The following is a 17,217-nucleotide window of genomic DNA, read 5'->3' as shown; positions in this document are numbered from 1 at the left end:
AAAGTTTTTCCGCATATTATAAATACAATTTTTTTTATCCTTGCAATGACATTTATGTAAATTAATGTTTGTATGTTTCTATTGTTAGCAATGTTGAGAGTATATTTGATTCTTTTGTTTATGGTAGTGTCATAATATAAAAATAAGAAAATATTCTCGTCACTCAAATTTCAATTAGATAGAAATTTAGAATCAGGCAACTTCTATTGCATGATGAATGAGATCGTTCATCTTTGGGAAATTAAGACTAATCCCTTGTTCACATGTATGTGTGAGTCAAGTAAAGGATTATGGGATCTAGTAGTCATAGTTTTGTATTGGTCAGGTCCACCACAAAGAGCGATAAGACTGTTCGTCATGATTTACTAAAGTTTAGTAAATATGGTTATGCTTACAAGATTAAGTCTAATTCTGAATCATTGGAAAAGTTTCAATGTATAGCGAATCGAATAAAAAGAATCACTTAGGAAGAAAGATAACAGTTTCGGCAATCTAAAAAGAAATGAAAGTACTTTAGTATCGTGTTTTATGATCATCTTAGTTATTGTGGAAGCATATTACAATTGATCATATAAAGTGCACTTGTATGACTAAGAAAAGGAATTGAGGATTGTTTGTAACGCACATGTTCTGGGCTTGTCATCATTAGTGATGTAATAGTCTGGTTAACTTTTGTAACCCATTTGGAAATAATAAGAATGTATTATTTGTGTATTATGTGTTTGGTACTTAACTATGTGACTTAATTGAATTAAGTATGAAAATAAGCATCAAAATGAAATGTTAGAAAAAGCCGATATCTATGGATAATGTTGTAGTAGTTGAAACGAGGTTTCCGAATATATAAAGAATGTTGAAATCCGAGTTATAACGAAGAAGTTATGACCTGTCGAAGTTTTGCGACAGAGCCGGTACGATACGACACGATGTAAATAGTGAATTTACGATAGAGCGATATTTAGCCTTAGTGATCTAAACGAATGTTGTAGATTTCGTTAAACCGAGAGTGTGCATAAAAAGAATGCACAAATCTGACTTCGTATGAGAAAGTTATGATTTTTCTAAGATTCAGCTTAGCAGTATGCAGCCCGAAACTCTAATTCGAGATCGAGTGATTGTTGGTCGAAACAATCTAAACGAGAATTGAAGATCTTGTTGATAGTAGTACATTGGTGAAAAGACAAATGAAAACAGACGTCAGATGAAGAAGTTATGAATTTATAACGGAGTTTTCCTGTCCCGGCATACTAAAAATAAATTCAAAATTAGCCGAAGGAGTCTAAACAAAAGTTGTAGAGCGTAGTCTCGCCTATGCATGCATATAAAGAACGTGGAAAGCAGAGTGCGTATGAGGAAGAATGAATTTGTGAACTTTATTAAATAATTAAAATATTAAATTTAAATATAAATTCAGAAAATATCCAAAGGGGGGGGGGGGGGGAATCACCGGGCTTATCCGGGTTACGCCGAGCGTACCCACATTTATGCCCAGCGTAAATCGAGAATCTAGCACCTATTAAAGGAAGTCGAGGCTGCAGAGTTCTTTGCTCGATTTCTCTTTTTCTCTCTCGTTTTTGCATCGTTTTTCGTGCAACAAATATCCCGAAGCCCCGGTATCATTCCCGAACCCTGAAGCAAGTCCCGAATCCCCGAAGATCCCGAGAAGTGAAATTCCCGATCCGAAGCTCTGCGTGCGTGAAGCCAATTTTTGTGAAGATCTTCCAGATCTACGGAATAATACTACTTCTACAAGTCGTAGTGCTGTCCGATCATCTTCTGATCAAGTGAGTGTGTAGTCACTTTCTTCTAACGCATAATTATGAAGTATTTTATATAAAATACATGTTATGTGTATATTTTGTTGTTTTATGTGTGAATGTATATTCACTTTCTTCTATCTTATAGATATGATTTATTATCTATAAAATACGTGTTATGTGTATGTGTCTCATCTCTTGTTTGGAATATGTATTGAATGAGAATGTTATACAGGTTTTAAACTATGCATAAAAATATATTTTTTATCTACTAATATGTTGGGTAGAACATGGGTAGATAGTTGATGTATGATAAACAGATGAGAGGCCTCGATGTTGTTGTTGTTAATCTAGTAATCTAGCGAGTATGTATGATGACCACAAACTCTTTCTAGACAGTCTTATGGAACGCTAGGAGGTTCATAACTTGTAGGTGTTGTGAACGATGTATTTACAGGTGTACTCTATCCCCCACATGGTTGCCTTTAGGACATCTATTATTGAGGAAACCCCTTTTCAGTAATGTCTGTCCCGATGAAAATTCTAGATTAGGTCCCTGGTAATATATGTTTTTTTAGGGACGTAAAGTGAGGATAACGAGAATGGGTAATCGGGTTATTGTTGGTTGGTGAAATTAAATATAATTATTTATTGTGGGTTGAAAACCCTATATGCTCACCAGGCCCCAAGCCTGACCCACTAATTTTTGTATTATTATAGGTAGTGGCGCGAGAGCATAAGTTGGATGACTTATCAAGATCTATTGATATTAGACTAGTTGTTATATGTAACTATTGTATGGTCTATCTTTTTTTGTTTATGCTTTTAGTCTGTTTATCGGAACATGACATTTCGAATATTGTTATATAATCAAAATGTATCTCTTGATTAAATGCTTTAGTAAACTTTATTTTATAATATTTTTTTGGAAACAAATTCTGCGAGTCTTTTAAATCAAAAGGATTTACTCTGAAATTATTTTAAAAAACATAAATGAAACAGATTTTTTCTGGCCGTGATTTTGAGGATGTCACATTATTGAATTGGTTAAATCAAAAGGTGGATTATACTTCGTTCCAAAATCAAGTCTTAGAGTCATAGTCCAAGATTGTAACTTGAGTGACATAATCTTAAGAAAAGTTTATAACACTTATCATATTTATATATATTATTAAAATATAAATACATATCTCTAAGCTTTTTAGAAGTATATATATATATATATATATATATATATATATATATATATATATATATATATATATTAGAAATATGAATATCTATTTTAGAAGTTCATGTATGTATTTTTAACATTTTTATCAAAATATATATATATATATATATATATATATATATATATATATATATATATAAGTGTATATACATATTTTTATATTTTTTTTGAAATATAATTATATTTTTAGAAGTATAAAGTTGTTTTGTAGATATAGAAATATGTATTTTTTACGTATTTAGAAGTATAGATATATATTAATATTTCTAAAAATATAAAAAATACATATTTATACTTCTAAAAACATTTAAAAACTCATATATATATATATATATATATATATATATATATATATATATATATATATATATATATATATATATATATATAACATTTAAAAAGAACACGAATTTAATATTTAATTAATAAAAAAATTTTGTATATAACTACATTATTTCTTCATAAACATATAATAAAAAATATTTAGGGTAAATTTATAAAAAAAATTTAACTTTTATGTTTATTTATAATTTAATATCATGGTAACCGAAAAAATCTGTTATCATAAGTAAAAGTGTAAAACCATACACTTTTTTAAATATCATGACATTAATAAACATAAAACCGTATTCAAATAAAACCAAATATTTTTGGTTAGTATTAAAAGTTCTATGGTACTTACCCTTTTTCTAATTATATGGTTTTAATTTCATTATTTTACTTCTAATTATTCCACTTACAAGTGTATACTTATTTTTGCACAATAATTTATGTAATTTTATATTATTCTATGTTTCTTATGGTTTTATTTTCTTTTGTCCATATATAGACAAGCTTTCTTATGTTCTGATAATTTGCATGATGTTCGATTAATTGGTTATTAGTTTATGTTCCGTTTATATAAAGGTTTAGATATTTGTGAACTTTAAATTTATAAAAAAATAAAAAAGTAATAAATTATTATAATGAAAATGTTTTTTATCTTTTAAGTTTAAATAAATAATTTAAATAAGTAAATAAAAGAAATGAACTTTAATTTTAAGAATTTTGAAATTATAAACTAAATTGATTAATAAAATTAATATTTATTTATTACTATATTTCTTACAAATATTACGTTAAAATATTACATGAAATTTAATAAAATAGAAAAACTAATTCATTCACATTTGGAAAAAAATAAAGTTAATTCAAATTAATTGCAAAATGATATTTGAAAATTTGAAAGATAGTGTTATAAATGAAAAAAAAAATTATTTATTATAATAGATTTTTTCATTTAACTCATGTTTCCAATCTTCCATCTCAACTTCTTCTATGTATATAATAAATATTTTTATCAAATCCGTCCTTGGAATAATCGAACCATCCAGTTGAAAATGACAAAAGGACCTTCAATCTCAACTTCTTCTATGTATATAATAAATATTTTTATCAAATCTGTCCTTGGAATAATCGAACCATCCAGTTGAAAATGACAAAAGGACCGGCTCAAATAACTTTGTGGAACTCTAAATTCTTTGGAAATTAACAAGAAATGGAGAACAAATCAATCCCTCAATCCCCATCTTCTTTAGGGTTCTATGGAATCTTCAGGGAGTCTATCAAAATCACATACAGAAACACGAAGCTACTGCTTCCAATCCTACTTTTTGCGTTTTTTTCATTATCCCAGTTAGAATTTTATCAGGACTACATACAAGTACCTCTTCTTAAAGGTTATATGTTGGAGTTCGCACAACACCCAAGGACGCATCATATCCTCCGTCGTAAACTTGATATAATTGCTTATCGAGGTGCACTTGACGACATATTTGAGGTTCTCTTTATCAAACAGTTGACCTTAGCCTTTTCTTCTATCATAAAGCTCTTTTTTTGTGTTGCCACTGTTTCGTCTACATATGAGGCTTACACTTCCAAAGTATTAGGCCTCAAAGACATGTTCTTGAAAATAAGAACGAGCTGGAAAAATGCATTAATCACCGGCTTTTGCGTGTTCTTAACTTATTCAGCCATTATTTGTGTTTACCTTGCTGCTTACGGCATAACCAACATCGTGATTGCAAATTCATGGTCATATTTGATTTCAAGAGCTATCACTATTTCAACCCCATTTTGCTACTTATACGTGACTTCCCTTTTGATGTTAAGTATGGTCGTTTCAGTGTTAGAAGAAGGTTTTGGTGGTTTTAAAGCAATAGGAAGAGCCACGGAACTAATGAAAGGAAATAAGATACAAGCTTCGGTGTTGATGGTTCCTTTTGTTATTGCTAGTTCTTATTTTCATCATATGATATATTATGGCATTTCAAGCGATCACCGATTGAGGAGCACATGGCTAGCTATTGTGATTTATTGCACAAACGGATTGGCTTGCTTGTTGAACCTCTTTATGTTTGTCGTGTATGCTGTTTTCTACCATGAACGGAAAAAAAGCCTTGACCAGAAGGAACTGAAAAGTCTTTATCGTCCCATTGCTTCTGGTGAAGCTTAGTGTGCTCAATCGTGCCCTCATTGACCAGCATATATATGTAACGGTGTATCTTGTTTATATCATCGATCTGAAGTTATCTTTCTTTTATACAGACTCAGGGATCTTTTGCATATTTTATTATCATGGAAAGTAAACAATTAATCGTGTTTTTCTATTCCTCAGTGCTTTACTAAACTGTTGTTACATTTGCCGAATTTTAGAGAGTTAAACTTCATGAAGTGGAAACAACTATATGTTCAAAGTTCTAGACATTTATCGGTTATCATGGGGGAAAATCAGATCTTAAATTTTAATTATGCAGTTTCAGAAAACAAGAAGGTAATCTGATGTTACGTGAATAACAAGATTGCTTGAAGCCTAAGCTTTATTATCTGAAAAAAAAAAAAAAAAAAAAAAATCAAAGTAGGATTTTCTTTATACACCAAGCTACTCAGCTTCTAGGACACTATCAAAAGTGATGTGATGAAGCTTGTTAAGCATTTTGAAGAGTTTGGTTCGCTGGCAAGGGGGTGTAACTCATCATTCATCGCTCTTCCCCCTATAAGTCTAATTATTGGTTGTTTGAGCAACATCATAAGTTACTTGCCAATCGGATGAAGTCGGTTATCAGGGGATTAATAGGTGATGAACAGTCTGCCTATGTGGATGGACGCTGCATACTTGATGGTCCTCTCATGATTAATGAGGTTTGCTCCTGGGCAAAGAGAGCTCGGAAAAAGATCCTGCTCTTTAAGGTCGACTTTGATAAGGCATTTGATTCGGTGAATTGGTAATACCTTGATTCGATTCTTGAACAAATGGGCTTCGGGAACAAATGGCGATTGCGGATTCATGATTGCCTGAATTCGTCCAGGGCGTCATTGATCATTAACGGATCTCCAACGAGAGAATTTGATATATCCAGGGGGTTCATCAAGGCGATCCACTATCTCAATATCTTTTCATTATAGCTATGGAAAGTTTGAGTGTCGCTCTCAAATCGGCTTGCGATAAGGGGCTCTTTCAACGTGTTCAAATACCGGGAAATGGACCTATGTTATCTCAACCATTCTACGTTGACGACACATTGTTCATTGGTGAGTGGTTGCGGTCTAACCTCAAGAATCTTGCACGTATTTTGAGTTGTTTTCATATCTCTTCGGGACTCAAAGTAAATTTTCATAAGTCGAATGTATTTGGTATCAGTGTCAACTCAACAGAAACAACAAATTGGGCTAACCTACTTGGGTGTGTATCGGGAGATCTTCCATTCAACTACCTCGTAGTTCGTGTTGGTGCCAATATGAATCTAATAAAAAATTGGAAGTCAATAATTAAGAAATTTCACTCCAAAATTTCCTTATGGAAGGCTAAAACCTTATCGTTTGGAGGTAGGTTTACCTGAATAAAGTCGGCTCTCGGCAATCCTCCTACCTATTACTTATCATTATTCAAAGCTCCTACGGGTGTATTAGATGAATTGGAGAAGATAAAGTGTGCATTCCTATGGGATGGTGGTGATGAAAGGAAGAAAATTCACTGGGTCAGTACGCAGAAAGTGCTAGCAGCCAAAGGTGATGGGGTCTGGGTGTAGGCTCCATAAAAGCCTTAAATATTGGATTACTTGTGAAATGGTGGTGAAGCTCCCTATGGGCTCTGATAATATAAGGTATCCATAACTTATCAAATAAGTTGTTCGACTACCTATTCAGACAAAATAACTGTGGAGTTTGGAACAATATTGTTGGTGTAAAAAAGGTTTTGTGGGAGAACAGTTTGAATGTCCAAGATATTTTTAAAGTCAAAATTGCTTCAGGGAACAAAACTTTATTTTGGTATGATAATTGGTTAGGCTATAGGAGTTTGAAAGCAAAATACACTGCCTTATTTGAATTGGCTAGTAGGAAAAGGCACACAGTTTCTGAAAGAATTGGCGGTTTGAATCAATCTTGGAAGTGGAAATCTAGACCCTCTGTTCTGGGGCTGGAATCTGATGTAATTGCTCTTACTAGTGATGTATTTTGCATTTGCATGTGGATAGGAGTTCATCATTGGAGTTGTAAACTTTCGTCTGATGGCACGTTTTCAGTTAGTTCCATTAAACAGTTTATTGATAAGCGGCACGACAATATCCTTGTTGCTCCTGCAATTCTACAGAGTAAAGTGGTACTGATTAAGGTGTTATGTTTTATTTGGAGAGCGGAGCAAAATGGTATTCCGTCAGCCGTTGCCTTGGCGATGAGTGGTGGATCTCTTTTCTAGCTTGTAATTTATGTACTTGTTGTATCTTTGACTTTTGGTCTTTCATCTAGTTCTTTTCTAGGTAGGGGTACCCTATATAATATACTTACCGTTTCTCAAAAAAAAAAAAAAAAAAAAAAAAAAAAAAAAAAAAAAAAAAAGGTTAAATATTGAAAATTATGTACTCCGTCCTCTTTTTTGTTATTTTTCTTTTTCTTTTTTTTTTTCTTTAATGATTTTTTTTAAGATAGACATCTTAGTTTTTTTTTTTTTTTTTTTATGATTTAGAGTTTTTTTAAGAATAATTTAGAAATTTTGTATTAAAAATAAGTTTTTTTTTTCTTTTTTAAATTCTCTTTGAAAAATAGGGTATTTATTTTTGACCCTACAAAAAGAGTAAGATCCTTTTAGAAATTCTCACTTTCAACCGTTGTCCTTCAACTTATATCATATTTTTTATTCCTACCATTTACTTATATATATATATATATATATATATATATATATATATATATATATATATATATATATATATATATATATATATATATATATATATATATATATAAAAGTGTGAGGTTCAATAGAGAACCATAATTAACCAAGGAACCAATGAACCAATCTTTTTTTCAACTTTTAGAATTTATTTTTTATCACAAAAAAAAAACTAAAAATACATAAATTCATAACTTTTTAGCCTTTTTCCAATGATAACAAATTCGATTTTTTTTTTGTTTACATCAAATTCACAATGTGAATTTTTGAAAATCCACAACGTGAATCCGGATTCACATGGTGAATCCGAAAAATATCTTTCACGTTCACAATATTAATATATTAATTTAAATATTTTTAGATTTTTTTTCGATAAAGAATAACCTCTATAAATTGAAAAAAAAAAAGATTTGGTTTCTTAAAAAACCAATAATTATGGTTCTCTATGCAACTTATATATATATATATATATATATATATATATATATATATATATATATATATATATATATATATATATATATAGTTTTTAGTTGTAACCCTTATAAATTATATTTAATCATTTATATCGTTTGTTTTTTTTCTTATCCTTAATTACTAGATGAATTATGTATTTTAATTCTTGAAAACTAAAATGAATTAATATATTGTTTTATAAATCATATAATAGTATTTTGCACAAAATTTAGATAATCTATATTATTATATTAAATATATTGGTTATTTCTTAAAATTTAAAACATACATTTATTTCAGCTTAATGGCCAAATTCCTTATGCAACTATAATTCATGGAACTTAATCTTACCAAATAAGGTCATTGAATGATTAGGTGCCAATTTTGAGGAAAAAAAATCCTAACTTTTAAATGATACATACTAGGAAATTTAATGTATAAATTAATTTTGCAAAACTCATCATTAACCTTATAAAAATTACTCAATTAATGGTTAGTTATCAATTAACCATGTATAAAACCATGATTTCCTCCTTTATTGAAATGTAACTATGATATTTTATTGAATTGATTATACCTATGATTTCCCCTATAAATACGATTCATGACTCTTTAAACTCTTCCATCTGCAACTCTAATTCCTTTATACCAACGTTCTTCATCATCCCAACATAAACGTCCACATCTATGTTTTTGTTCATTATTGAACCACCCTTTCTTTTTCAATTAACTTTGTTTGTTTTACGTAGGCTTATTGATTTTGAATAAAATGTTAATGTTATTTGCCATTCGTTTCTTTGAAATAATGAAATATAGTGAATAGCTCACCCATTTTTATAGTTACGGTGATGTTTCATAATTGGAGGAAGTTAGGAGCTTCTTGAAGATGTAGACCACTTCATGAACAAAAGAAGCTCCATAAACATTCAAGCACATAATCCCATTTTACAATTGCATAAAATGACACTTTCTCTGTCTTTCCTTTCACGAACATAGAACTGACATTCCTTGGTTTTATTATTCGGTTGTTCTTTCTTGAAAGTGAAAGGTTGTGGTCAATATCAACATAAAACTTAAAATAAAATCTTCTTCTTTGGACATGGCTTCAAGTAACAAATTTTTGGAGGGTGTGCCAAACTAGTAGAGCCTTATGCTCTTATTGGGTGTTTACAGTTGCTTTGCCCTTGTATGGTCGGTTCTCTTATTGATGATTTGTGAGACATCATTTTTTTTAAATATTGTAATTTATAATTTTATCATATTCTATGACATTTTGTTATACTTAATAACATAACACATGTGAGGTTGGTGGTAGTAGCATGTGCTTTACATAATTTCATCTGTGATTAAGGGGATGTTTGGCTTAGCTTTTCACAGCTAAAAGTCCTTTTTGTAAAAGAAAAAAAAACAAAAAGATGTTTGGCAAACTAGTAACTTTTGGAGTTTTAATACAAGGAAAAGCATCTTTTTGGAAAAATCAGGATTTCCTGACTTTTTGTAACTTTTTGGAAAAGAACTTTTGAGCTTTTAAAAGTTAAGCCAAACACGCCTAAATGTCTTATTCCCAATAAATAGACTGTGCTTCACCATTTCCTTTCTCTTTATTGATTTCACTTTTTTTTGTTAGTTCAACCTCTAAAGTATTCTTGATTTTATATAATATGAACGTACTCCATATAAAATGAAGTTATATGTGTTTAATAGGCTTAGACTCACGGTCCAATAGATACAATTGTAAGTAAAGTCATTCTTATAAATAAATATTTGTACAAAATCAAGAAAAATATAAAATACAAACATAATGACCAACTATTCAAATATTTCTTCCCATATAATAATTAATTTGATTTTAATAAAAATTATATTACTTATTTTATAGAGGGTGTATGGACAGAAAAGAATTAAAAGTATGATTACGCTTTTAAATGTACATAACTTAGAGAGACAGATATAGTAAAACCAGATTTATAATTCCTATAATGAGGTGAATATATATATATATATATATATATATATATATATATATATATATATATATATATATATATATATATATATATATATATATACTAGGTTAAAACCCATGGAACCCACAGGTGCTGTTTTTGAATTGAATTTAAAAATTAATTATTTAATAAAATATTATATCAATAATTCTGATAACTTATAAATTGTAATATTGAATATTTAAATAATTTTTTTATTTGTAATTATTTAATTACTAACTAAATGGGAAGTATTTAATTAGGAATGAAGATTTTTGAAAACTATTTTTTTTTATTCATCATTCTTATTGGACATATGCAGATGATACAATACCAATGTGTGTAATGAAATTAACATAAAATACAACAATACGTAATTATAAAAAAAATACATTAATATGATGGATTAAGTGTGATTTGCTAAAATTGAATAAAACAACGTTACAAAAAAGTTTGCTACAAAGAAAAACTTCCTTATAAACAACATTGGAAGTTTTATTTGTAAGTTTGCCATCTTTATCTAAAATTAATAATTTTAATCCCTCTCTACTCTGAACTCTAGATAAGTCAGCATACAATTGTCCATGTGAAAAAACTGGATCTTTCAGAAACAAACCAACCTTTGACAACGATTGTCCTTGACTTTTGTTAATAGTCATTGCAAAACATACAGCCAAAAGAAACTGTCTTCTTGTGAATTTGATGGGAATCTTTTTTTCTGATGGAGTTAAAGATATTCTTGGAATAAAAGTCCGATTTCCAATATTAGTTCCAGTTATTATACGTGCCTCAATAACACGTTTGCCCAATGATAACACTTGTAGTCTTGTGCCATTACATAAGCCGTTTTTCTGATCAATATTTCTCAGTAACATTACTGGAACACCAATTTTTAAAACTAACTTATGATTTGGTAAACCGGATACTTTGAGTCCATTTAATACATCAGGAAAGTATAGATTTGCATCAAATTGATCATGGAGAAATTCAGATTCACATATGCAGTCTGAACTTAAATATTCAACTTGATCTCCTGGAAACTTCTTAAGCAAACGGTCGTTTATTTCCTGGACAACTTCATTTTTTGGAGCAAGTATCGCTCTTTCTTGGAAATAATTTATATCGCTATAGTTCTCTAAAATTGAAGGATATACAAACTCAATTAAGGAACCTATAGGATCATGTGAATCATTAATGAGAATATCATCCGGAATATCGATAATCGTTTCACCGTCGTTCGGACCACCAAGTTTTCCTTCTCCTATATCCAACAACCAATTTGCAAAATCTCTTATTTTTCCTATATCTGATTGATCCCTTCCAACAGTTAGCCTCATGTTTTTTGTTAATCTATGGACTTTGCAATGTTCCCATAAATATGAAGAACTCAAAGAAGCATTTACAATGTTCTGTCTACTGCCACCCGGCACAACAGGTAGAATTTGTCTAAAATCTCCTCCAAAGACAATAACTTTCCCTCCAAATGGAATATTTGAGATGGTTGAATTTACGCACCTTAATAAATCCTTCAAAGTTCGATCTAAAGCTTCAAATGCATGCTTATGGACCATAGGTGCTTCATCCCAAATTATTAAAGAGGTTTTCCTTATTAAGCTTGCCAACTCACCGTCTAGATTTATGTTACAAAAAGAATCCTCTGTAAGCTCAAATGGAATTATAAATCGAGAGTGTGTTGTTCTACCACCGGGCAATAATAAGGAAGCAATACCACTTGAAGCAACATTTAATACAATATTTCCTTCAGATCTAATTGTTGCAGATATTGTTTTCCATAAAAAAAGTTTTACCCGTTCCACCATAACCGTAAACAAAGAAGACACCTCCTTTATTTTGTTGAATAGCACTCTTGATGTTTAGGAAAATGTTTCATTGCTCATTTGTTAATGCAAGAAACATACGATCATAGTCATTCTTTATCACGGGAATGTCGTAATCTAGCTCCTCGGTGATAATTCGATTGTTTGAAGAAGAAACAGATTCAAGATCCGGGTATGGCATGTTTTTGAAATTTTTGAGAGTAGAGTTGTTTCGAAATAAAATTTGTTGTATTTCGAACAAAGTTAAGTTCTTAAGTTCATCTACTCCGAGAGACAATTCTGCACGAAAATATTAAATAATTAATAAAATATGTGGTCGATATTTAATAATTTCATTACTAATTATTTAATGGGTGTTGAAAAATAAAAAGAAATTAATTTTAAAAAATAAGAAAAAATGTAATACGTGCTGACTTAAATCTTTGTCGTTGGCTATATAGAATTCCATCTGCCAAATGTTCCCATGTATTTTCCCAAACGATCTCTGGTTTAGACATACTATTACACATCAACAATGTAGCAAATAAAAAACGTAGATAAAAACCAGATCCAGAATGACTTGCTTCTTTAATTGCATCAATGTATTCCTTGTCATCATCTAATAGCCCGAGTGGATAACAGGCATCTCTAAAAGAAGAATGTGTTTGACCATTTACCGTGCGAATTTCATCAAATGATGTTGGTCCTTTTACTTTATTTAAAAGAATCCTTAAGAAATATGCTTCACCTAGTTTAGGTGAAACAGAATGAATTCTACCGATGGCTTTTCCTACTTTCCTTCGCTTCCAAAACCGACCATTTAATATCCAAACAAACTTTGTAGGGAATTCAACATATGTGAGTTTTCATGCTTCACTGTCGATTGCATTACACTCCATCCAAGCTATGAACTTTGAAGCCGCAACAGAAGGTTTGTCAAGAACATCATCAATATCATCATCTTCGCCATATACAATCTGTTGTTGATTAGGAAGATGAAAAGGTAGTTTGACAACAGAAGGATATCTGCATTGAACATCATATCTAAAAATTCGCCATGATGCTTCACATGCTGATAAATATCTAATATCGTAATATTCAACTATTTCATCGACCGTATCATTATTTTCACATTCATTGTTGGTTGGTACAACAGCAATTGTAGCTCTATCAGGACCCTTATTTATGTATTTAAACAAATACTTTATAGAAGATCCCTGATTGCACCATTCAATATTAATATGTGCCTGATATCTTTTCAATAGATATTTGTTGTATGGAACAACATTTCTATTATCCAACCTTACACCTGATTTTTCTACAAAATGACCATCGTTTCTTCGCCTATATAACGGAAAACCATTCTGATCAACAGACGAATGATTACTGAATTGTTTTGGAAAGTTTTTAGAGCACTTTTTATCCACCATACATGGACAATTCATATTTTCAGCTCCACATGGACCATGAATCATAAACTCATTTACAAGTGAATACAAATCAGGATGCATGAATAGACATATATGACTATGCGGCAAACCTCTTTTTTGAAATTCGATGGTATAAACATCTGTAAAAGAATTTGACAAAAAATAAAAGAGAATGTGATTAGATATCAAAAAATATTTAAAATATAATAATAAGATCAATGTTTTATAAAAAAAATTAAAAATATAGTTTTAATTACATGCTTAATTACAACCTTCTTGAATTAAGTATGAGAGAGAACGAATGATCTCTGTCTTGAATCCTATAAGCGAAATATTCTCTCATTGTACATTTCGCACGCTTGCTGTTGGTCGTAAATGACACACCTCTATGAAGAATGTCAACACTATAACCATCATCCCCATATGGAAATAGCAATGGATATTGGAGAGGAAGGTACGAAGGATGCAATTCACTGATACGTTGTAGACAACCATTTTTTGTTTGAACGACGATATCCCTCTTTTCGATTGAATCCGAAATGTCACCAATTATTAAAGCAGCAACCTCAGAAGCAGTCGGTTGGTTATATGTTCTTCCATCTTGCTCCCTTCTCCCGATAAGTCGTAATTTCATATCAACTTCTGGATTTTTTTGAAAAGTATCTCTTACCATTCTATAAGATCTAACCAAGACATTATTTGAATCCAACATCACCTTAATATCTTTAACAATATCACTATCAGTTGATGTTGATTGATCCTTTTCACCACTAAAGTAAATAAATTTATACATAATAGTAGTAATATATATATACATATATATATATATATATATATATATATATATATATATATATATTAATAATAATAATAATAATAGATTATGAATAAGAAGTTTAAGAAAATACCGAAAACATCTTTGTCTATTTGTAATTTCGTTGTCAGTGTCATAAATGTATAACTGAGAGAATTTTGGTTCCGATCCTTTTGCTGGCAAAAGACTTCCAATACTATGATAATTTTGACCACCCAATCTGAAAATGTAAGGAGCGTTTCCTCTATTGATTGAAGAATCAATTTTACCACCCATCGACGTGAAAGAAAACATTAAATTGTAACGTCGAATGTTTTTCATGAAGTGTTTGCTTTTTGAATCCATATTTCGAAATATTCTTTCATAAGTAGGGGGTGCATTCTTTAAATCTGGAAGTTGAATTTTGCCGTAATCACAACATAATGAATAATCCATGTTCCCATTTTCTTTACCTCTAATGGATTCATTTCTTCATAACTTTGCACGACATGTTTAAAATACAACATCTTGATCACCATGATTCAAATATTCTGTAAAATAAAAGCGTTGAATAAAATATCAATGAATTTTATAATTATATATAACATAGTATCTGAAATGTAAAATGGATTTTATTTTTTGATTACCATTTGAGATACCAACTATACGATTTTCACTGTTCACTTGATGTATATTTTCTACATCTTCTGTCAAATCAATCAATGGGATAGGGGATAAATGTGTTGTCTTCGTTTTTAATTTATGACATCCTGGATTTAACATGATTGATGATGAAGAAGTTGTTACTGTAGATGCATTTTTTGATGTCATATCATTTGAAAGTACATGGTACTGTCTTTTCTTTGCTAACTTGGAAGTGATATATTTATCGAAACCAATGTTATCTGAATAAAAATAAAATAGTTAAATATATATATATATATATATATATATATATATATATATCCTGATTATATGCATAATGGATAATAGTATATTTTAAAAACCATAAATAATTACCATTTGTAATGTTAGATAACGGATTTATAACATTTGTAATGTTAGAAAATGGAGTTCTAACATCTGTAAAGGAAGGACAGTATTGTATGGTTGTGTTATGCTTTGCAGGTGTTGTAAATGAATTGACATTTTGAGTTTGACGAACAATGTTGGTTGATTGATCTGCAAATAGAAATAACTTATAAAACTTGTAAATATATGTATTCAACTATATAACAGTAAAAGATGGAATATAAAATACTAATACGGTTATAGTTAATGGTATTTTTGAAGAGATGTTGTAATGATGTACTTGGAACGTTTGATGTTGTTTTTATTTTCTTCGATCTTTTATTTTCCAAATATATTTTTCTTTGTCTTCTTTTCTCTTTGGCCTGCATGTGGTACATGTTACTGTTGTTTTCTGCATAAGAAGACATAGGTTAGGAAATGAAATGTGAAATTATGTACATAATATGTTTATATAATACAATTGAAGTTAGTTATAATTAAATAAATAATGATAATAAAGTAAATGTATTTAAAAAGTTACCTTTATGAATTTGTTTATTAAAATGTGTAACAAAATTTGCAAATATTAATTTACTCTTTTATAATATATTTTAAACAAATTAGTCAATTGAAGATTTTTAAAATACTAAATAGTATAAAATAGATATTATATATTTGTTTATATTGTGTAAAAGAGACTTTAAATAAAAATATTAAAGTTACCATGAGGCGGATTGTAGATATGGGTCCGAAAATAAGATTTGAAGCGGAATGTTATGTTGTAGTTGCAGAAATAACTCCATCAAAAGAATTCTGGAACGACTCCAATCTTCCATAGATGGTCGTCGAAGATTAGCAGTCAATGACTATCCTCGATTCCCCCTAAATCGATCGCACTCAACAACACATGAAAGGTAACCTAGAAAATCATGGAGATCTAAGATACCGTGTAATCGTCCGATATGGAAATCTCCGTTCGGATTGAAAAATACGATACGAAGGTAGACTCTCCTTCTTCCTGTGCCACAATCAATTATTTCCCTGATGAACATCATGACTCATCATCCTCATTTCCATCCTAGGGTTTATTCGATTTACATCTGTTGTTTCCCCAATTTCAACCAATCGTGGCTTCGGATGATATCAGGGGTTAAAACCCTAGATCTCCATGGAAACAATAAAGGTAAAATTGTGTGATACACGATAATCGTGATGATTATAAATTTCTTATTGATCTTAAACATCTATCCCCGCTTATTTTTTTTTACAGTTACAAAAACATCTATTCCAGCATATTGATTATTGTTGTAAATTTCAACCATAAATTCATAGAGAAAACAAAGTGATCTAAACTCATTATACTAACCTGACATATGGATATGGAAATCTTGCAGGTAGAACTGGAATGAGGATTAGGACTTTAATGAAGCAGTTTGATGCAAGTTTAATGAAAAAATAATCGCAGAAGCAATTGAACATTAAGAAGACGAATGAGGAGTTTCAAAATTTTGGATTTCACGTTTTG

At 29.9% G+C, this 17,217-nt stretch overlaps 3 protein-coding genes across 3 annotated transcripts; 1 reads left to right on the top strand and 2 right to left on the bottom strand.

Annotated features, from left to right (window-relative positions):
• Window positions 1–4,528: 4,528 nt before the first annotated feature.
• Window positions 4,529–5,485, top strand: LOC145006999 (uncharacterized). The gene has a single exon (XM_078966006.1). The coding sequence runs from the start codon at window positions 4,529–4,531 to the stop codon at window positions 5,483–5,485; it is 957 nt and encodes a 318-aa protein (XP_078822132.1).
• A 2,326-nt stretch (window positions 5,486–7,811) lies between these two features.
• On the bottom strand, window positions 7,812–12,461 carry LOC145006998 (uncharacterized). The gene is made up of 2 exons (XM_078966005.1): window positions 11,262–12,461; window positions 7,812–7,820 (listed from the first exon to the last, which is right to left on the bottom strand). Exons 1-2 carry the CDS (start codon window positions 12,459–12,461, stop codon window positions 7,812–7,814), a joined length of 1,209 nt encoding a protein of 402 aa, XP_078822131.1.
• Window positions 12,462–12,528: 67 nt separating this feature from the next.
• Window positions 12,529–14,978, bottom strand: LOC145006997 (uncharacterized). The gene is made up of 5 exons (XM_078966004.1): window positions 14,797–14,978; window positions 14,273–14,658; window positions 13,371–14,028; window positions 12,886–13,256; window positions 12,529–12,758 (listed from the first exon to the last, which is right to left on the bottom strand). The coding sequence occupies exons 1-5, from the start codon at window positions 14,976–14,978 to the stop codon at window positions 12,529–12,531; spliced, it is 1,827 nt and encodes a 608-aa protein (XP_078822130.1).
• Between the last annotated feature and the right edge of the window lie 2,239 nt (window positions 14,979–17,217).

This window comes from Lactuca saligna, chromosome 7 (assembly GCF_052625555.1).
Source record: "Lactuca saligna cultivar CGN05327 chromosome 7, ASM5262555v1, whole genome shotgun sequence".
NCBI lineage: Eukaryota > Viridiplantae > Streptophyta > Magnoliopsida > Asterales > Asteraceae > Lactuca > Lactuca saligna.
The sequence above is the reverse complement of the archived record's forward strand: the minus strand, read 5'-3'. Positions and strand labels throughout refer to the sequence as shown.